Below are 19,513 nucleotides of genomic sequence, written 5' to 3' on the forward strand. Positions count from 1 at the left end.
GTCCGGTCGATGAATGGACTCGGGTCCGAGTCCGCACCACCGAGGCGGGCGACTAGACCCTCGTTCTTGGACCTTCGGTCCGAGATGTTTACTTGTCAATATTGCCTCTCTGAGATAGACAAGTGACACGAGCCTTCAAAACATACTGTCAGCCCTCCGAAGCTCATGAACTGGCGTACATCACCCTTCCCGAGCTGAATACCTGGCCAGCCGCGTAGGTTCGGACGGCCAAATATGGCCACATTCGGCCGATGTGCAGCGGCCGTGATAGGCCTCAGTGTACTGACCGATATATTCCAGACACCTGAGGAAGGTTCTCGCCGCTCGGTGCTGTCATAGAAAATCGGTCGTATGATGTGTTGGTGGGTGTCCGAGTCTGGGCATGTCGATCGGAACACCCCGGGACCGGGTGCGCACGTTCAACTTCATGCTTTCAGCCGCTCTGTGTAGATTCTATACGGATGGTCGCGCTACACTTACATCTGTACAGTCTAGAGTCTATGCATCAGATCACCGATAATAAGTCAGATGAGGCGAACTAAGCTGCCGGGCGGACGTGTGCGGCGGCAGTGACCAAGGAGTAACTTAGCGAAGCGAGTCCATGACTGGAACGAGAGTGCGCGATAGCAGAGCGAGACGAGGCCACGCCCTTCGGGACGGTGCGTGATGATCGGCTGGACGGAATACGGCGTGCGTGCCCGGGCGGCTCATGCCAGCGAGCGTGCAGGAAACATGCGAATGACGTCGCCGGCGGGTCGGAGGACGGGCGAGCTCACGAACCACGTCGCGGAGGGTTTCCCGGGCCCGGGTTTGCAGGCGTCAACGTCTCCTGCGACGCCTCCGCGTCCAGATCCCCTCCCCCTCCCCCTTCCCTACTGCTCCCCACCGCAGTCGTACTGCACGCCGTCGAAGCCACAGCGCCCGCCTCTCCGCTCCGTGCCACCGGCATCCCGCCGCCGGCTAGCTCCCCAAGGATGCCGTCCGTCTCGGGGTTCCAGTTCGCCAGCGTCAGCGAGAGCCGCGACGGCCGCCGCTCGCTGTGCGGGCGCAGCACCGGCGAGCGGCGAGCATCCGCGCCGTGCCCGTCCTCCGAATGGCTCATCTGCGGCCACGATATCCGCGCTTGCTGCTGCTGCTGCTGCCAATCGGAGTGGTACTGCTGCAGCGGAGGGGGGTAGCTGATCGCTGCGCCCGGGCCGGGCGTCGGCGGGCGCGAGGACGGCGCGAGGCTGGGCCCGGGCGAGATGGGCGTGTTGATGCCGGCGGGCGTCGGGCTCGGGGGCCCCATCATGTTCATCGTCATAGACGGCGGCCTGCTGTACGTTAGGACGGACGGCCCTGGTGAATGCGAGCGTGAGCGTGAGCGCGTGGGATCCGGCGAGTGCGGCGAGCTGGTGTTCGTCATGGTCATGGAGAGCTGCGAGCGAGGGCGGCCTACGACGCCGTATTGATATGGCATTGGTGTCGGTACAGATGAAAGCGTGGATTGTCTGCGGGAGGAGCGGTCTGGCCGCTTGTACTCAAAGTTGGGCGAGACCGGGGCGGTCTGAGACTCCATGGTGTCTTGTCTGTTGAGAAGACGGTGCCGTGACGTCCTTAGAAGGGCTCATCAGACTATGCAACATTGAGCTAGACAGCGCACGTACCAGATGTACCATAGAGCTGCCACAATAAGTATGAGCCCAAAGAACCCTCCTAGGAGGCCTCCCAATAGAGGTCCGACTATGCTGCCCACGCCTGGACTAGACGTCGTGGATGTCGCAGCGAGCGTCTGCAGAGTTTGTGACCCGGCATTATGCATAACCAGGTTGTCGAGCTTGACAATTGTCGGCTGCGCGTCTCGTGCAACGAGGGTTGCGCCATGAGTGCACGATGGGACCGGGGGAGCGACATTGCAGAATGGCGGGTCATAAATACATGCTCTTTCATATATGGAGTGGGTGGGGTTTGACGACGCCGTCGGAGACGGACCGATGGCTCTGTCGGGAACGAGTATATTTTGTGCGCCGCCTGGCTCGACCTCAATATCCAACAATGTCGTTACGGAAGGAACTCGCGTAGCGTGACATGACACATCTGAAAACCGACAAAGTTAACATTATGCTGCAACAATGACCAAGAAGTGAGGACTGGGGCTGAGCCTAAGGCAAAAGGTGCGCTCTGCGGTCAACGGACGCTGGACATGAAGCTCCACCTGTTTCCCTACTCATGAACGGACAACTCACCAGAGGGCTCATGATTTGAAGCTGCAAGCATTGAAGGACAGATGCACGCGCACTCGCCATCATCCTTGACAAAGTCGTTCTGCAACATTGCCGTCCTCACTCCCATGATCGGTGGCGCTTCCTCATTGACTATATGCTGCTTGTGTGGACATGCCTGTCCGTGCTTCGCCTTTCTTGTAATATTTCTCGAACTCGGCGAGTGCACCATCAAGTGCGCATTGTGGCACAGAGCGCCTACAGAACACTGGTTAGCCAAAGACTAAGCGTGGGCGAGCAGTAGAACGTTAAACCTCACGACTCACCTTGGAAAGGGCAAGGACTGCTCCTGGATGCTGCCAGGTCTACCTCATGCACTTCATCGCAGCCACGACCCCCCTTCAGCGTGCGCAAACAGCATGGCGACGCGTCTGTCTTCGCCGGGCCCTCGCACCGCAGACCGCCCGTCTCGGACGGGTCTCGCACCTGGCTGTCCTGCGCATTCGCAGCAGTATCTTCCAAGTCAGGCCGCGCTCGTGCGCATGCCATCCACACACGGCCGCAAACTCGAGAAGGGGAGAGAAAGAGAGACGGCGACTCGCCGCCGACGCTGCCCTGGATTCGATACGGTGGCGGCGAGTGTGAGAGCGCAGACTCTGGCGCCAGGATCCTGGGTTTGATGAGTGCGACTTCGCTCAATGGCCTTGCGCCTCGTGCAGGCTCGCAGTCGCCTTCGGCCAGGGGGAATAGAGGGCAGAGTGCAGAGGCAATAAGAGGCCATTTTCGTCGTCGATATTGCGGTGCCCGGCGCCATGACGGACAGGGATGAGATGTGGCCAGATTGACCGCGACGCGTCCACGCGCCCAGCCACCCCGCGGACCGTTCTTGCTTTCCGCCGTCATCTTCAAGCTCGCGCGTCCTTACATCGTCAACAGAACTTGTTGCGGGGATTGTACGGTGAAGTGCACGGAGTCAGACAGAGCAGAATGTGGTCAGTGTCGTGTTCAGCGCCCGAAGGTCTGCTCCAGATATTCTCCCACTCCGTCCGATCTGTCGTGCACGTCGTTCAAATCATGGCTGTAGATGTGAGAGGATGCTGGAGAGGACCTTCGGCGACTCTGGGCGGTAGGAGCTGAGAATTGAAGCGATTGCTGTCCAGCAAACATATCCTGAACGCACAAGTCGCCATCCGAGCGCCATGCTGCAAGGAGTGGTATGACTGTGCAGAATGCCATGCCGAGGCACAAGATCACCGTCTGAGGAAGACGACAGAGATGGTGTTCATGTGCAAGAAATGCAAGAAGGCCTTTCGCAAAGATATGTCGACGTATGAGGATAGCGACGAGTACTGCCCGCACTGCGACAACCACTACGTTCGTACCCGCATCGTTTGCACCCCGACCGGGTTTTGACCGTGTACATTCTAGGTCCTCGAGGCGAAGACACCAAAACCAATGCTCAGCGTAGAAGGCGAGGACATCAGAGTGGATGCTCGGTGAGTCCGCGTTTGTCCCAGGCAGGTTCCAGATAGCTCAGTCAGTCTTTCCTCGCAGTATGATCAAGGACGAGCGGGCAAAACAGAATCCCTCACGCACAATCTTCATGCAAGATTTCACAGACAAGCTCGGATAGTCTGCGTTCTCGGGCTGAACTTGCGACAACCGTGTACACTACATACCTCACGCGCATATCACCCATGTCCAACCTCACCGCATCGACACGCTCCTCCCATGTTGGTGGAACGCAAGCACATGGTACGTACTTGGGAACAAGATTCCTGTGGCGGCATCTCGTATCATACGTTCCTGCGGTGGTATCCGATGTCAATGATCCAGCGCCCCTGAGTCTTCGACTCAAATTCCTGACTGAAGCAGGCGTACTGCGGTCTGTTCGAGGCATCGGTAGCATTCCTCGTACAGCGAGCCAACGATTCGTGCATCGTGGTTCTGTGGAGGCATGGCATGTTAGGCAGTCTGGATCTGCCAGTGTCATGCACATCGTCCAATGAGATCACACCTTAATTGACAAGTCATCGATGTCGACTTGTTCATATCGTACACTGCTTCGACATTGCAGACAGGAAACCGGCAAACAAGATGCCTTTGCGACGGGTAAGCAAGGAGCATCAGACTGACATATGTAGTATGTATTCGCGCAGATCAAGGCTCAGCTGAGGCACCCGAGGAGCACTCAGCCGCCTGGAGCCTCAAAGGCGCAGCACTGATCGTCAATGCGAGCCGGAAGCTGACGCACCTTGCGGCGCCTCTTCTGAAGATATCGCACCCGGACCAGCGCGCGGTGAGCGGTGGGAGCAAACGCACTCAGGCTGATGAATTCCGAACTTCGTACAATGTGTCATGTCTCCGAGTCCATCCATCTTCCTTCTCTATCGCACGCCGTGAGGCAAGAGGGGCGCCGACTAGTGCTTGTATCTCCGCGCGTAGCTCGCGATGCCCTGGTAGCTGTCCCCGTGCATCAAATCTATCATAAGGGAGGAGAAATACGGGCACCGTCAGCACATGGACACACACAGCGAGTACACTGCCACCACGACGGGAGCGGGTCCGACAGAGATGCATCGCGCCGCAGAGATGCATCGCGCCGCAGAGATGCATCGCTCCGTAGAGACAGACGGGAAGAGACTCACCGATGGGCGACGTGAAGTTGTGCACGAACGGGTGCACGTTCGTGCTCTGGAAGTTGTGGCGCGCGAGGTTGCCTTCGGTGAGGCCTATGACGCGCACGCCGCCCTCGACGGTCGCGCCCGAGTCGAGGCGGCGGTTCGGCGCGAACGTCTCGAAGGCGACCGGCTTGAGCTGCGCCTCGGGGTCCGCGAGCGTCGACGCCTTGATGAAGCTCGGCTCCGAGTCGCGCGTGAGCTCCGCGCACATCCCCTTCACGACGGGCGGCGGGCTCGTTGGCCCGAAGTACGAGTCCTTCTCGGAGCGCAGGCTGGACCGGAAGGACGCGTTGTGCTGCAGCGACTTTTCACGCGTGATCTCCTTGGCTTTGACCTCGGTCGTGACGGAACGCGGGAAGAAGACCTGGGGACGCGGGTTAGAGGGGTAGGGGTTGCTAGTAAGATGACGTACCACTAAGGTCAGGCCCGCGGAGACCATGCAGCCGACGCCTCCGAGGAAGGCGAGGAACTCAGACGCGAACCTGAGTAGAAGTGAGACGCGGATCGGTTGTTGGAAAGCTAAGGGTGCACGCACATGTTCGTGTTGATCTTGAGGGCCGTGATGCCGTCAATGCCCAGAATCAAGAGAGGGACGGTGAAGAGGAATCGGAAGAGGACACGAATGTGCTGCTCAACGGGTGAGTTGCTCTTCCGCGGTCCGTCACAGGATGCAATCTCACATTCAATTCGTGGAACGTCGTCAGGCGCACGATAGTGCTGATGTCGACGCCTTCGGATTTCTGGTGGGTCGCGTGAGCACAATATGCAAAAATATTTTCTAAATGTCAGGACTCACCAATTCACGCAAAAACGAAGGGAATTTGTATCTACACGTACAATCAAAATGTGCTCCAGGAGATAACAAGAACACACTTACAGGACGGTGAGGTTGTTGACATTAAGGAGAAGATCACTAAGGCTGCCCGCAAGGAAGGTCGCGGCAACATTCTGCGCGACGAACAGTGAGATGTGTTGAACTTTGCAAGGAGACGGATGCTACCTTTATGGGGTTTGAGCGAGTGACGATCGTGGTGACGGGCATATACACAATGGCCATGATGGAGCCCACGGACCAGATCTTGAAGTAGAAGCTACGGAACCAATCTTGCTGGACTGAACCCGCGTGAACGAGGAACAGCCAGAAACACAGTTCTGAATGCCGGTGTCAGCATGCGGCGAGTGTAGCCTATCTGTGTGTCGATCGTACCTTCCAAGTGTGTAATGCTGGGGTCGTGCAATTAGCCAGAGTGCCAAAAGGAGTAGAGACCAACTTACATCTCGAAGGACCAGGCGAATGCAAAGACGAGGTTCAACGGGAAGAACATCCGGTGATAGGACTCGGGCCAGAATTCGACGGGGAGAGGCATGACTGCAGCGTGCGGTGTCAGGTTTCCTCCGCCGTGAATCAGACACGGCTAGATGCTCACGTCCGACACCTGGCAGCGCGATGTATCCCATCTTGTACGAGATGATTGTCATCCCGATGGAGTACACCATGAGCAAGGGTATAGTAATCAGGTATGTATACTGCGCGGAACGATCGCAATCAGCCTATATTAGCCATGACAACCGCGTGCGGGATACTCACCGTCATGACGCGCTTGAACGCGCCCGAGTATGGCCCGTTATTCCATCTTCAAACCGATGAGTGAGCTAACGTCCCTCCGGACATTTGGATTGTCGCGTACCGCAAGCATTTGAATCGATCGAACTTCCAGAGGTGGAAGAGAAGGAAAATCCCCGTCTGCGAGGAGCAGGCACGGCACTTCAGACGATCGCTCGGAGGCACGGACTCGGAGAACTGACCAGGGTAGAGAGGATCGCCCACGTGAGGTAGGTCGGCGGGGAGACGCACATGGATTAGAATGGTGTGAACCAAGAATTATAGCATCCACAAACAAGAGAAGGCCGGGAGTAGGGGAGAAAGACGAAGGCTACGCGGCGAGAGAAAGAGCGCGAGGTCGCCTGGAGGTCCCAATAAGAGGCCTGCGATGGCGTCCCTGTGGGACCTGAAATTAGCTGACCGGTCCCATCAAATGGCGGCCCATCAGCTGGCACGACAGGCCGAGTTGTTGTGATGAAACAGACATTCAGCCAAGGACCCAATCCTCTGACGCGGGAGGGATCAGTACCATATGGTCGCAGCTCCGTTCCAGTATCGCGTCTTTCTCCCTGCCGTACCGACTTTGACGGAGAGTTTGATAGATCCCGTCCGAGGACATCTACTTCCCATGTCGTTCTCTCGTAGGCTTTTGCGTCCTGCGAAAGCAAACTCGTTCATCGATCCCTAGCAGGATGAGGGGCGGGATAAATACCTGCCCGCACAGCGCGTGTGACAGCCCCGACACGGTGTGCGACGTGCATGTCCGAGCCGTCCGTCGCATCAGCCACGGGCTGTGCGCCCACCCGACCGGATTGGAAACCGTTCACGTACCCCAATTTTGTAACGCCGCGCAGTGTCCGCGGAGTGTAACAAGTACCCAAATTGTGTACCGAACTTCACTACGAGACGACGACCAAGATGAGTACTGTCACAATCTGGTCTCAACGACCTGCAACAACTACACCTCGTTTCGGCAAGTGCTCGGGGTCCCATTGTAAATCGCGGTGCATCTAATACAGGCGCCTAAGTACGTCGGGGCGGTATTTAAGCGTCTACGTCTACTTACGTCAGCGCCCTGACACGATTGATCGCCAAATCCGGCAAGGGCAATAGAGCGATCTTTGAGTAGTTTTACGATCGACTCTCAAACGTCTACAGCCACCGTCACCCGGTCTCTGAGCCCCGACACTCACTCAAAACTTGTGGCATACTACTCTCCGCCGAGCACAATGTCTCCTGCGACGCCCACTGCCGACGACATCGAGGAGCTGCTCCTGTCGTGCCGCTACGGCGACCTCGAGGACGTCCAGCAGTTCGCCGACCGCTTCGGCCGCGACCCGCTCAACGACGCCCGCGACGGGCGCGGAAACACCGTCCTGCATATGGCGGCGGGCAACGGACACACAGGTATGTTCTCTTATCGCGCCGCGCTCCTGCTGCCGCGGCCAAAGCTCACGAAACAAGGCATTACCCAGAAACGCTAGAGTTCCTCCTCCGTCACGTCTCGCCCGCACTCTTGTCCGCGCAGAACGACGCGCGGTCGACGGCGCTGCATTGGGCAGCGCTGAATGCCCACCTCCCTGTCGCCCAGGCCCTCGTCAAGTCCCCCGAGGGACCGGGCGTGGATCTCATTGATGTCAAGAACGACGCGGGCCGGACGCCCCTCGGGGAGGCCGAGAATGTCGGATGGGAGGAGGGCGCGAAGTGGTTTGTGGAGGTGATGAACCTCGACGAGAACACGAAGGACGAGGAGATGCAGGTCGCGGAGGACGCCGACAAGATTGAGGTCGAAATCCAGGATGCCGAGGGCCAGGTCGCAAAAATGACCATCGGACAACGAGCTGCCGATGCTACTCCCCCAAACCCTCCGAGTGCGACATAGCCCTGTGCCTGAGACAGATCTATAACAAAAGTGAGTCGACTCTTGAGTCGTTCTACGTCAGGTCTGACGGTCGACGCTAGTCCTCGGCCAAGACGTGGTGTAACACCGAACATCGCTATCCAAATCGTTTGGTGATTATATGTCTCTCCGTCCAATGTACCGATGGTAGACGCATGATGCAAGCTGTATCGGTGTGGTGATTCTGTAGCACTTAGCTGTAAAAGTACGATTTCGTGAAACGACAGATAGGAACATATGTCGTATCTCAACAAGATGTCTACAATCACACCTTGATTTGACATGTTCTTTGAGCAGATTCTGCAGAATTCACTTGGCGGCACTCACACCATAGTGACCACCATCTGCACGGATTTGGCACGGATGCAAGTGCATGAGGGAGAATCTACATGACTGCCAACGGCCACACCATCCTAGTCGTCCCATGAGCACACCCAGAAAACGACATGTTTGCGAACCGAGAGGCTTTCATTTCGGACCACATCCCTTCGAACCAACTTGAAGCGACAGCTGGGGCCACATAACTATACCGAATAGATTGCACACACGGAGCAGTCATCAATGTAGATGCAAAGGCTTGATTTGGTACCAGACTCCATTGTCGTAAGACCAGTACAAATACAATACAATACAAAAGAAGATATCCATCAGACATACGCTCCACTCGCTGGCAAGTCCCCATCTGTCCCCGAGAGGCGCAGACAAGCGACGAGCCAAACGTCCTCGCGTCGGCCAGAGGCCGACATGTGCTCTGCATAACGAGCGAGCGCGGTTGTCATCTACTGGACATGAAGGATGTGGCACGAATAAACGTGCGAGACTCGAGTTAGTACCTATAAAATAGATCCTAGCTGAGTATGTTCTAAGGAAACCAGGACGCCGGGGGGAGGCTTATATACGGGTGAGTTTAGGGCAGGTAGGCGGGATGGTCCGTGCGCGCCCCGGGTCGGGGAGGTTCCGTGCCGGTCCCAGTTGTTCCGTCCTCGTCAAGCGTGCTGTTGTTCACTGCCCACCTTCACTAGTCACTCATGATCCCGTTCGAGCTGCTAGATGCGATAATCCGACTGCTTTTGCCACGTCATAAGGTCTGCCCGGCCGAGATGCGTGCTGCGCGGACGACCCTTGCGAGTTGTGCACAGACCTGCCAAGCTCTCCACGAACTGGCGATAAAGTACCTCTGGCAAGAACAAGATCTGATTGGTATCTGCAAGGCAGTTCTTCCGACTCTCGCTGTTGGACGTGTCAAGTGGCCGGGGCAGATTGAAGTGCAAGGGGTTGAGGAGGCCGATTCAGATGATGACGCAAGTGACGATGGCAACATATACTCTGCCCGCGTTTACGTGAGTTATACAAAGAAGTACGGTGCGTGAACTCTGCTCACTTAGACGTTGAGTATTATCATCCGGGTCCCATCTCCGCGAAGGATTGGTCACGCTTCGCGCACTATGCGAAGTTCGTCCGCATCCTCAAGCACCCAGAACATCACGCAGTGGATTCTTCCGTGTTCATCTTCCTCCAGCAGCATGCGTGTGGCAAGCCGCTGTTTCCCGAGCTGCGTGAGCTCGTATGGGAGCATGCTACGCCCGAGCTCTTGTCGGTCATTTCACCGTCCATCCGCATTCTTAGCCTCCCGGGTAGCCCTGAGGAGGAGGAGGATGCGTCGTTGCAACGAAAGTTCGCGTGTGACATGCGGCGACACGCTTTCAAACAACTCATCCCCGACGTGGTCCAGGGTCTGCCGGACCTTGAAGAGGTCGTGTTGCGGTCGTTCGGACACAAGTCCTTCTGGTTCCCGTTCACGTCGACACCTAATAGTGGTTTCGTCAACCAGAACATTCGTATTCTCCACATGTCCGAGTCGTCTCGCACCCTGATGAAAGCCGCCCTCGCTGCTGTCTCGACCATTCAGAACCTCTCTGAACTCGCTATCGACGTACTCAGGACCGACATCGACACGGAACCGGCTAGACTGCCCACTTCTTCTATCTCCCCGTTCATCAAACTTGTGCAGCTGTCAGTCAAAGGGCCCACGACTGCGGTAGCAGCCCTCGTCAACGTGATTGACGCGCCATGTATGCGCGATTTGGACCTGGGATGTTTCGATGTCCATACCGTGTCGCGGGACATCTTGACAGCCGCGTTGTCCTCACTCTTTGACCGGCTGCATCGTCGCAACGCGACGACCCTGCGGAAGCTTAAATTGTTCTTCAAAGATGGTCTATCTGTGTTCCCTTCTGGGACATCTGCGGACGCGCCTTTCCCGCCTTTAGGACGTCCATTGCTCGAGCTTCGTCATCTCGAGGACATCGCAATCCAACAGTTCACGCCACGTGGGCTTACCATGATCAGTACTCCTGCCCTGGTGGCAGCTTGGCCCGCTGTACGGACCCTCAGCTTGACCGGGGGACGGGCCTCGCCTAATTTCCTGCATATCATCGCTCGCGACTGCCCTCAACTCGAGAGTCTGAGCATAACGGGTTTGTCGATGGATTTCGTCGAACTCCTCTCATCGGCTCGAGTCGACATCCCAGGGACTGGCGTACAACAACCACCCCGACTTCGGCAGCTATGCACCATGTCATCGGTCATGCGGCTTGGCCCCACGGAGGTCAGCAGAGTTGCCCACTTCATTATCTCTCTATTTCCACATCTAGATCTGGACCGTTGCTCTGTGGGCTATCTGCCCCTTTCTTCCAGTTTCGGAGACGCAGACATTTCCTTAGACATCTTCGATGGCACCTCAAAGCCCTAAACCCGTGCTTCGAAATGGTACGCCGTGTCTCGTATTGAAGCGGATTGCGCTGAGGCATTGTTTCGCAGAGCACCTTGTACTTTGTACTGAGTAGACTGGAGGCCTTGCCCACCACACCTCTGCACACTCAGGGGTGGTCATGTACGTTCGCGAGTCGTGATCGAATGGCTCAATGTGGTCGTACAATATGCTGTCTAACTGGCAACCATATTCTGGTCAAATCCCTGCGCTTCGAAGGCTTCACACCGTTGTTGTTTCTCCGCAACACGATTTCGTCGGCGCATGTGCAACCACCTCAGTATCTCAGTATCACGCTTCAGCCACCTTCTCGCGTTTAGTACGCGCTCAATGCCAGCGGCCGTCTAACCTAGACGCACATAAACAGTTGATGTGTTCGAGTCTGTCGCGCGCGCTACGCCGTTCCTTCTTAATTCCCTTCTTGCTCCACTGCGCAGGCCTCTGAGCTTGTACATCGTTTTCTTGACCGTACATCAACGCAACATTCTGCCTACCATCGACATGCCAGCCGCTACACCCCCGCCCACCATTCCCCTTGACGTGGTGGAGGAGATACTCTGCCTACTATCCCCAGAAACTTCGGATGAACATCGTCCGGGTAATCATCCTGGCAAGGAGATAAAGGCTGCACGAGCTGCCCTCGCAAGATGCGCACGGGCGTGTCGCGCGCTTCGCGAACTAGCGGCGAGGGTTCTCTGGAGAGAACAGGATCTCAGCGAGTTCTGCGGCGCTGTCTTACCGCACTCTAAACTGGGCTTCGTCAAGTGGCCTATGCGGATCGGATTTGGAGACGTCTTCGCAGGAGACGGAGGGGATGATGATACGAACGCAGACATGGCTGTGGGCGTTGCCTCCAACTATCCCTACACCTACGTAAGTGGTCCCTCTGTCGCGCATTGAGACGATCGCTGAGCAACATGCGTGTGCAAAGTACTATCTACCAGGACCGATATCTGCGGATGAGTGGGCGCGCTTCGCGCACTACGCGTCGTTTGTCCGGGTTCTCCACCACCGCTCGCACACGATCGACTTCTGTCTTTGCCTTCCTTCAGCAGCATGCACGCGGCAAGCCACTGTTTCCCGGTGTGCGCGAACTCACGTGGGCGCACGCCACGCCCGACATACTCTCAGTCATCTCGCCCTCAATTCGCATCCTGCGCCTGGATTGGGATCGCGGCATTGAGGTACGCGAATACTGGTATCGCGTGCGCCGACATGCGCTCAAGCAACTCTTACCGACTATACTGCGCGAACTACCTGAACTTGAAGAGCTTCACTTCGGATCGCTCGGACACGAGGCCTTTTGGGACCCGCTGAAGTCGGTGCCCAGTGGCCATGTTCTCAGTCAAAATGTCCACATCCTCCACATCTCCGACTCGTGCCGTGCCCTGGCGAGAGCAGGCCTTTCCATCATCTCGACGCTCACGGAGTTGGTCGAACTCAAGATTGCTGTCATCGACGGGGTGACAGTGTTTGACCCTCAGCTGAACCACGTCTGGGATGCATCCTCCATTCGTACGTTTGCAAATCTGAGACGTCTGCGACTCGACGGTCGGACGACCACCGTAGCAGCCCTCCTCAATGCGATCGTTGCCCCGAAACTGGAGGACTTTGAGCTGACTTGTCGGCGTAACGAGGAGGATGAGACCGCAGTTGTGGATGGGGGTGCGCTCTACGCGGCATTCGATCTCTTGCGCCGCAGGCACGCCGCGTCACTACGGATTTTCAAGTTTCATTTTCAGTACCCGTCTATTGAGTTATTTCCCTCTTCAGCAACGGAGCCAGGATTCTCCACCACGGCGACTCCACTGCTCAAGCTTCGCCACCTCGAACACGTTGAGAGACTCCTATACTATGGTTCAAGCATCGAATTGGAGCATACCAGCTATTTCCCGATCAGTGCTTGTGCCTTACTCGCTGCGTGGCCCAGGTTGCATACGCTCAACTTGCCAGGTTCGGCGCTTTTCCCAAATATGCTCCAAGACATCGCACGCGCAGGCACCAAGTTACACAGTCTGACAGCGCTGGAGTTCTACTGGATGGTCCCGCGACTCCTCGCTGACGACTTCCCTCGTCTGGACACCGCACTCCGACAACTTCGTATAGAGACCTACGACGTAGGAACTTCGGGAATTGACGAGATTTCGCGCTTCCTGGACTCACTGTTCCCGCATCTCGACATCGAGTTGTGTTCAGTGCCGTGCCGCACTCGGGATCCACCGGCTGCCACAGAGATTGAGGCCATCAATCATCATGATGTTATGAAGGCAGTGAAGGAATTGCAGCTTGCACGACATATCGGTACGCAGTACTTCTTAACCCGGACGAGATCCGTATGTTGCACACAAAGGCTGATGGAGATGTACTAGACAGTCTAGAAGCAAGACCATCGATGGGCAGTGACTCTGATTCTCAGGCTTCAAGTTAGGCTACGGGTAGTGGCCTGGATATTGTACGTTGGCAACGCCATCCTCACCATTTTGTACGACAACAGTCCACTGTTCATTTGTGCAAGTACTCGGGGAACATGTGTATAGTAGAGAACGAGAATCTGGGTGCATGCAGTCGACCTTGAGGAAGACGGGACGGCGCCCTCTGAGTAGTACGCACACACTCTCAGTCACCTCGGCAGCATGGTACTGGCGATCATAGGCGGCAGTCAACGCGGTACATCATACATAGATATTGTTCCATTACGCCAGATTGAGAGGTGCTACATACGCTGTACAGTATATACAGGACGGGCGGTCGTTATTCATACTCCTGGAGGAGGTAGTCGTAAAGCCGGCAGTCGGAGGACTACCGAAGGAAAGCCTATAGATACAATCAAATTATTGGACCCTACGATAGCGAGAAAAGTGGTAGAGTGGGTTCTTTGCAGGTGCGATGAATGCGGGTCCGAGGCCCAGGGCGAGAAAGCAACAACAGAAAGGCATTTTCAGAGTTCGTATTCGTTGGTTGGGCTTCACAAGCCATGGTCGGCCATCCACGCATGGCGTATATGCTGCGCACGCGCTCTCGAGTGCCGGATCTCGTCCTGCAATAATTCTCGTCGGGCGCGACTTTCCGTCCACGTCGTGCGGAACTCACCCCGCCTCTTGCGCTCGGACTCGGCCTGTGCACGCGCAGCGCGGTGCTCCTTCACGAACTGTGATCGGAGGCCGACGAGGTGCAGCTTCTGGTGCGAGACTGCCAGCCGTCGAGCGACGTCCGCGAACTTCGTGCGGAAGGCGTGCAGCTTGTCGAGGTGTCCCGCGAGTCGGTGGATGCGCGGGGGACGCGCGCGGAGCTCGTCTGCGAAGAGGTAGAAGATGTTGAGGTTCCTTGAGGGCAAGGTCAAATCAGCATGGTGTTACACAAGGGTGAACGGAACGACGTACCGCTCCAGAGACGAAATGAGTTGCCAGTGCTTTTGGAACCACGCCTGCATCTCCGCCGTTTCTTCGGCGCTTCTGACATCGGGCGTGTCGTCTAGTTCTTGTTGGACCGCATGGAACGTCTGCTGGAGGGATTTGCAGAGATCGAAGATGGCCTCCGGTTCCTTCAGTAGACTGCATGAGCATAGACACTGTAAACGGATCCATGTTCAGCGTTGAATGGTCGTATCTAGGAGGTGTGCTTACCATGGCAGCGTCACCGACGGCCTCGGCGCATCGCTCCGCTCGCAGGAGCAAACTCGGGACAGCGAGCGCGGTACGGAGGTCGGGTATGAGAGGCGACAGAAGGGCCTCGCCCTCTCCCGAAGAGCATGCATACGGTATCGGAGGCAGCGAGACGAGGCGAGTACGGCCGGGAGGCGCAGGGGTGTGCGCGACTGACGTGTCATTCGACATCGGCTCCGCGGGAGGCTCGTCGAAGCGCGTGTAGTGCGACTCTGCCAACGAGGACGATGTTTGAGGGCTTGACTCCGCTGCTGCGACTGATACGGAAGACACACGGGCGCCGAACTGCGTGTTAGGAGACCCGAAAGGAGAGTTGCTGCGAGCTTGCTCAGGTGTGAAGGGGGCGAGAGGAGAGTCAAAGAGGCGAGAAATGCGTCTGCGCCACTGCAGAATATCGAAGCTTGAGAAGGACGTGCTCAGGTCTTCGGGGAAGTCGATTGCAGTCACTGGGTGACGGTGCACGCCGCTCGGAGCCTGAGCCGGTGGGGGACGAGCGGCAGACACGAGCGGGACGTCAACGAGCGGCGCGGACAGTGCTTCGTTGTCGCGCACGAAGGAACATCGCCGCTGGATAGCGGGATGCTGGGCGGAGGAAAGCCTGAGCGGCGGCGGCGCGAGCTTGCGAAGACGACTCGAGTATCGGCTGGGAGGGAAGATGAGCGGGCCGTCCGCTGGCTCGCGGGCAGAGCGACCAGCTGCCGGCGCGCTGTGGTTGAAGCTGCGTTCCGTACGCTCGTGATCGTGGTTCGTGCTAGAACGCGACAGACGCTGGAGCGCGCTCAGGGACTCTGTCGGGGCCATGTCGGGAATATCAGACAAATGGAGCGAAACGGGGCTTGAAGTGAGCATCAAAGCAGGTACCGGTGAATGACTGGCGAAGTAGGCATGCAACAAGGGGGAATAGTCACAGATGCGAGCGCGGCTGCTGCGCAGACCTGCCAGGTCCAGCTCTATGGGGGACGCGAGCGCGGGGATCTTGGGCGGGTCAATCGTCTTCAGCGAGACCTCCACTTCCAATAGCTCGCTGAGTTGCCGCTGTGATGCGCATAGCGTGCTCTCGCTCGAGGGGTAATCTGTCGTCCGCGTCGAGGCTGGGGACGCGCGGGCGGGATGGTGGAGGAGTGCAAGCCCACGGCCCCAGCCCGAGGACGACCAGGTCTTGAGCGGAGGAGAATAGGGGGACCGTGGGACGATAGTAGGGCTGAGATGCTGGCGGGGCATATCTGCGTGCGAGAAGTTTAAGTTAGCGGTAGAAGGACCGAGGGCGACGAACTAGGAAGGAGAGAGGGGTAAGCGCACAGCGCGGACACTGCTACCCCGCCATCGCGCGCAGGTCATATACACCCATGATGGGTCCGTGTGGGTCCACAGCGAGTCGCCTAAGCCGGTGGAGAACAATAAATGGTCGCGAGGGGGATGCGCGATCACCGCAGCTGTATGTGCGGCAGCAAAAATACAATACCGTCGCCACTGGGCACGCGATAGACGCCAGCGCCAGACTAGAACTGGCCTTGTTCTCCCTTGTGCTGCACCTGCTCCGGGGAAGATTGTGGTCTGCAGACGCCATACTGGCCGATGCATTGCGTGCCAATCGCATCAGGAAGGATCCGAAAGCGCGCCCGCCGTTTTGAAGATCGAGGTTGGTCTATGCCCGCGGATTCAGCAGTCTGACAACTCCAGCACCCTAACAGAACAAGGAGAGAAATTCCCGGACAGGACTCGCAAGGAAGGCGTTTACGGGTGTACATGAGCCTCTTAGACAGCTCGACAGCTTGACAGCCGGACAAGCACCAGAGATATGTCGAGCCCTGAATGGAATCGCGGTGAACATCAAAAATGCGGTACATGGAGCGACACGTACACAATAGATTGGTGCCTGTTCCATTGACAACTGCAGTCTTGACAAACATACTTACAACAACGTTTGCACAGTAATCTTGAGGTTGCTATCGAGCGGCCCTGGTTGGCAGTGACAAATCATAGGCATACTCGCGTGTAATACTGGCTCGAGAAACAACATCAGCGACCAGCCTTGCGTCTGCAACTGATACGGAAGACCAAATGCTATTATGAATGCGCCTACCCGGCACGGGTATCACTAGCTTGTAAGTGGTTCGATGAGAGTCCAAAAGGTACGGTGGATCAGAACAGACTCGGAATCACAACTCCGTCTACAGCATAGCGAAGAAGGCGAGAGCGGCCGCACCGAAGACGGCGCTGACCGCCTTCGCGCTGACGGCGATGGACGGCGGCGCGCCGGAGGTCTCGCCGCTGGAGATCGCACCAGCAGCCTGCGCGCCGCCGCTCATGAAGCTCGACCCGCAGGTGCTGATGATGCCCTTGTAGAGCGCGGTCTGGCCGCTCATGAGCGTGCTCGACTGGAGGCCGGGCGCGTAGGGCACGTTGCTCTCGAAGTCGGTGTACGCGGTTATGACGCTGCGCGTGCACGACGTGCAGAGCTCCGAGGACGAGAGGTTGGGCGAGAGGAAGAGGAAGAGGATGTTGTTTTCGGCGAAGGTGGTCGTGTTCGGGACGATGGAGATGGTCGCCTGCGAGTTGTCCCGGCGGGCGACGGAGGACGGCGACGAGGCGTCCGAGTAGAGGTATTCGGAGATGGAGCTGAAGCTCTCGCCCGTGGCGGTCGAAGCGGCGTCGTTCGTGCCCGAGGACGAAGACGAGTTGCTGCCGGCGACGACACAGTAGTCTCCGTTGCTGTTCTTGCTGCACATCGCCTGCTGGAGGGGCACGATGGAGTAGAGGACGTCGTACGTGCGGAGGACATCCTTGTTCGCGCTCGACGTGAGCTCGGCCGTGCACGCAGAGTAGAGATTGGCGAGCTGCGTGCGGATCGTCTGGGAAGAGCAGGTGGTGGCGGAGCAGAGGCTCGAAAGAGCGCTGCTGACGGCAGACGACGTCGGGTTGGAGGTACTGTTCGCGCCCGCGCCGAACTGGGCAGTCGCCTTGACGAGCGGCGAGATGCAGCTCTCAAGAGACGTATCCTGGTTGAAGGAATTGAGGTAGCTGCTGCACGCCGACGAAACATCTGTCGGAATGAGCGCGGACGACTGAATCGGAATGGTAAATTAGCGGACATGACGCTAAAGACCGAATAGATCAACTCACTGCGAGCACCGACGCCGCCAGAATGGGGAGTACTGCAACAGACTTCATCGCAAAAACCGTAAAAATGAACGAGTGGACGGATTTTCTGCCAACGACGGCGACGAAAGGTGGGTGGTCGAAGCAGTTGCAGTGAGCAAAAGAGGGCGAGGCCTGGCCCGAGCCAAGCGTTTGTCGCCGTGACGATGTACGTGCTACTCGCCTGCGTCGTTCCTGCCAGCCACCAGCCACCAGCTTGTCTTGGCCACCACCAGTGCTTCGTCGCCGTCGCTGACAGTCGCCTCACTTCATGATTTTATTCGCATCATCGATTCAGGACTGAATGCAGCACGGCGAAGACAGTTTCAGTGTGCATGTAGTCAGCCTGTCTGGCATGATACTCACCTCGCACCCTCTTGTTCATCCGATCTTACTATGATAGTAGCACCTGATATATGCCCCGGAGGGCCGGAACAGCAAAAGCCTGAGATGAGGATAGAATTATTCCGGGACCCAAGCAGTCAGTACTGGGCGAGACAGAACAATGTGTATAACCTACTATTCCAGTGGCTTGACTAGTAGTAGTGGCTTGAACTTGGCTTGAAGATGCCTGGCCATGCTACGGGCCCAAGGAAAGGGGAGTTGTCAAGAAGTCGCATAGATGGTGGAGATAGAGGAGAGAGATGTGTTGGCTGGCTGCGGAAGTGACACAGTACTTGCGGCCGCCGTGAGATGCTCTGGCGAGGCGTGGCCAGGCCCGCGTCCCCGCCTCTGCTTGACACGCCGCGCCCCACCGCGCGCCCCACGTGACGTCACGCGTGCGGCGACGATCCTTTCCTCGACGCTGCGCCAACGCTGCGCCCATCGCCCGCGGCGTCGACTGCTTGGTGCTGGCGCGCGGTGCTCTGCTGCGGGCGGGTGCCCACTCGCGGATGCTCTTCTGCTGCTCGTGTCTTCTGCTGGCTCGCTCTGCGCTGCGTGCCGCCTCGGAAGATCGCCTCCTCGCCCGCCTCGAAGGCCACCGCTCGCAGACTGTCCGAGCGAAATCCAAGAGATAGCCTCTGTTTCAGCGCAGAGAGGCACACGAGGGCTCGCCGGTACACCAGGGCTCGCCGGTACACGCGCGCACAGGATCTGCACTGGCGCAGGCCGGACAGCGCTTCAGACGCCCGCAAGGTACGTCCCAACGTAAAGTGCAGTAGCTACTGGCGAAATGCAATCCCCTCCTCCTTCGCTCTTCCGTTCAACGCGCGCCGTAAGTATGTCTCATCCGACACCGTGCATCCCTTCCTGCCTCTGCTTCGTCCCGTCCTCCCCGAATTTGCCCGCCGCAGTGTCTGCACGACCTCGCACCGGACGCGTTCCGCGAGACATTCTTCCTCTCCGCTTTTCCCGTGTCCGCTCAGCTTCGTCCCGTAGTACTCTCAGCATCTCTGCCCGCGCGAACTCGCGCTGAAGCCGCCCAAATTGGACACTTTTGGCAGCCCGGCGTCATCCATCCGCGCGCCGCACGTGCCACGCCTGAGCCTTGCACCCTTTGCGCCCCCGTCCTTCGTCCTTCCGACCACCCAGAACGCGTCCGTCCGCTCACCCACGA

General features: G+C 57.6%; 8 protein-coding genes across 8 annotated transcripts; 4 read left to right on the forward strand and 4 right to left on the reverse strand.

Annotated features, from left to right (window-relative positions):
* Window positions 1-498: 498 nt before the first annotated feature.
* On the reverse strand, window positions 499-2,607 carry C8Q71DRAFT_164684 (uncharacterized protein). The gene is made up of 4 exons (XM_047916708.1): window positions 2,528-2,607; window positions 2,226-2,469; window positions 1,647-2,076; window positions 499-1,595 (listed from the first exon to the last, which is right to left on the reverse strand). The coding sequence occupies exons 2-4, from the start codon at window positions 2,431-2,433 to the stop codon at window positions 773-775; spliced, it is 1,461 nt and encodes a 486-aa protein (XP_047776824.1). The 5' UTR covers window positions 2,434-2,469; window positions 2,528-2,607; the 3' UTR covers window positions 499-772.
* A 136-nt stretch (window positions 2,608-2,743) lies between these two features.
* Window positions 2,744-3,834, forward strand: C8Q71DRAFT_797957 (uncharacterized protein; the record flags this gene model as incomplete). Its single annotated transcript, XM_047925780.1, has 5 exons — window positions 2,744-2,842; window positions 3,231-3,263; window positions 3,348-3,575; window positions 3,630-3,697; window positions 3,756-3,834. The coding sequence occupies 5 exons, from the start codon at window positions 2,744-2,746 to the stop codon at window positions 3,832-3,834; spliced, it is 507 nt and encodes a 168-aa protein (XP_047776825.1).
* A 400-nt stretch (window positions 3,835-4,234) lies between these two features.
* Window positions 4,235-6,878, reverse strand: C8Q71DRAFT_164143 (uncharacterized protein). The gene is made up of 14 exons (XM_047916707.1): window positions 6,689-6,878; window positions 6,571-6,626; window positions 6,471-6,516; window positions 6,310-6,409; window positions 6,158-6,251; window positions 6,090-6,106; window positions 5,883-6,034; window positions 5,760-5,830; window positions 5,679-5,709; window positions 5,563-5,622; window positions 5,418-5,509; window positions 5,295-5,364; window positions 4,850-5,246; window positions 4,235-4,683 (listed from the first exon to the last, which is right to left on the reverse strand). The coding sequence occupies exons 1-14, from the start codon at window positions 6,737-6,739 to the stop codon at window positions 4,622-4,624; spliced, it is 1,299 nt and encodes a 432-aa protein (XP_047776826.1). The 5' UTR covers window positions 6,740-6,878; the 3' UTR covers window positions 4,235-4,621.
* Window positions 6,879-7,575: 697 nt separating this feature from the next.
* Window positions 7,576-8,673, forward strand: C8Q71DRAFT_771485 (ankyrin). Its single transcript, XM_047924359.1, has 3 exons — window positions 7,576-7,892; window positions 7,961-8,397; window positions 8,448-8,673. The coding sequence occupies exons 1-2, from the start codon at window positions 7,715-7,717 to the stop codon at window positions 8,365-8,367; spliced, it is 585 nt and encodes a 194-aa protein (XP_047776827.1). The 5' UTR covers window positions 7,576-7,714; the 3' UTR covers window positions 8,368-8,397; window positions 8,448-8,673.
* Window positions 8,674-9,485: 812 nt separating this feature from the next.
* C8Q71DRAFT_859827 (uncharacterized protein) lies at window positions 9,486-11,137 on the forward strand (the record flags this gene model as incomplete). The annotated part of the gene is made up of 2 exons (XM_047927700.1): window positions 9,486-9,725; window positions 9,779-11,137. The coding sequence occupies 2 exons, from the start codon at window positions 9,486-9,488 to the stop codon at window positions 11,135-11,137; spliced, it is 1,599 nt and encodes a 532-aa protein (XP_047776828.1).
* A 519-nt stretch (window positions 11,138-11,656) lies between these two features.
* Window positions 11,657-13,583, forward strand: C8Q71DRAFT_859828 (uncharacterized protein; the record flags this gene model as incomplete). Its single annotated transcript, XM_047927701.1, has 3 exons — window positions 11,657-12,028; window positions 12,100-13,456; window positions 13,525-13,583. The coding sequence occupies 3 exons, from the start codon at window positions 11,657-11,659 to the stop codon at window positions 13,581-13,583; spliced, it is 1,788 nt and encodes a 595-aa protein (XP_047776829.1).
* Window positions 13,584-14,120: 537 nt separating this feature from the next.
* On the reverse strand, window positions 14,121-16,038 carry C8Q71DRAFT_859829 (uncharacterized protein; the record flags this gene model as incomplete). Its single annotated transcript, XM_047927702.1, has 3 exons — window positions 14,121-14,478; window positions 14,536-14,723; window positions 14,779-16,038. The coding sequence occupies 3 exons, from the start codon at window positions 16,036-16,038 to the stop codon at window positions 14,121-14,123; spliced, it is 1,806 nt and encodes a 601-aa protein (XP_047776830.1).
* Window positions 16,039-16,695: 657 nt separating this feature from the next.
* Window positions 16,696-18,429, reverse strand: C8Q71DRAFT_165061 (uncharacterized protein). Its single transcript, XM_047916709.1, has 4 exons — window positions 18,322-18,429; window positions 18,140-18,271; window positions 17,941-18,025; window positions 16,696-17,882 (listed from the first exon to the last, which is right to left on the reverse strand). The coding sequence occupies exons 3-4, from the start codon at window positions 17,986-17,988 to the stop codon at window positions 16,989-16,991; spliced, it is 942 nt and encodes a 313-aa protein (XP_047776831.1). The 5' UTR covers window positions 17,989-18,025; window positions 18,140-18,271; window positions 18,322-18,429; the 3' UTR covers window positions 16,696-16,988.
* Between the last annotated feature and the right edge of the window lie 1,084 nt (window positions 18,430-19,513).

Source organism: Rhodofomes roseus (assembly GCF_022264815.1).
Source record: "Rhodofomes roseus strain CIRM-BRFM 1785 chromosome Unknown C8Q71scaffold_16, whole genome shotgun sequence".
Lineage (NCBI taxonomy): Eukaryota > Fungi > Basidiomycota > Agaricomycetes > Polyporales > Fomitopsidaceae > Rhodofomes > Rhodofomes roseus.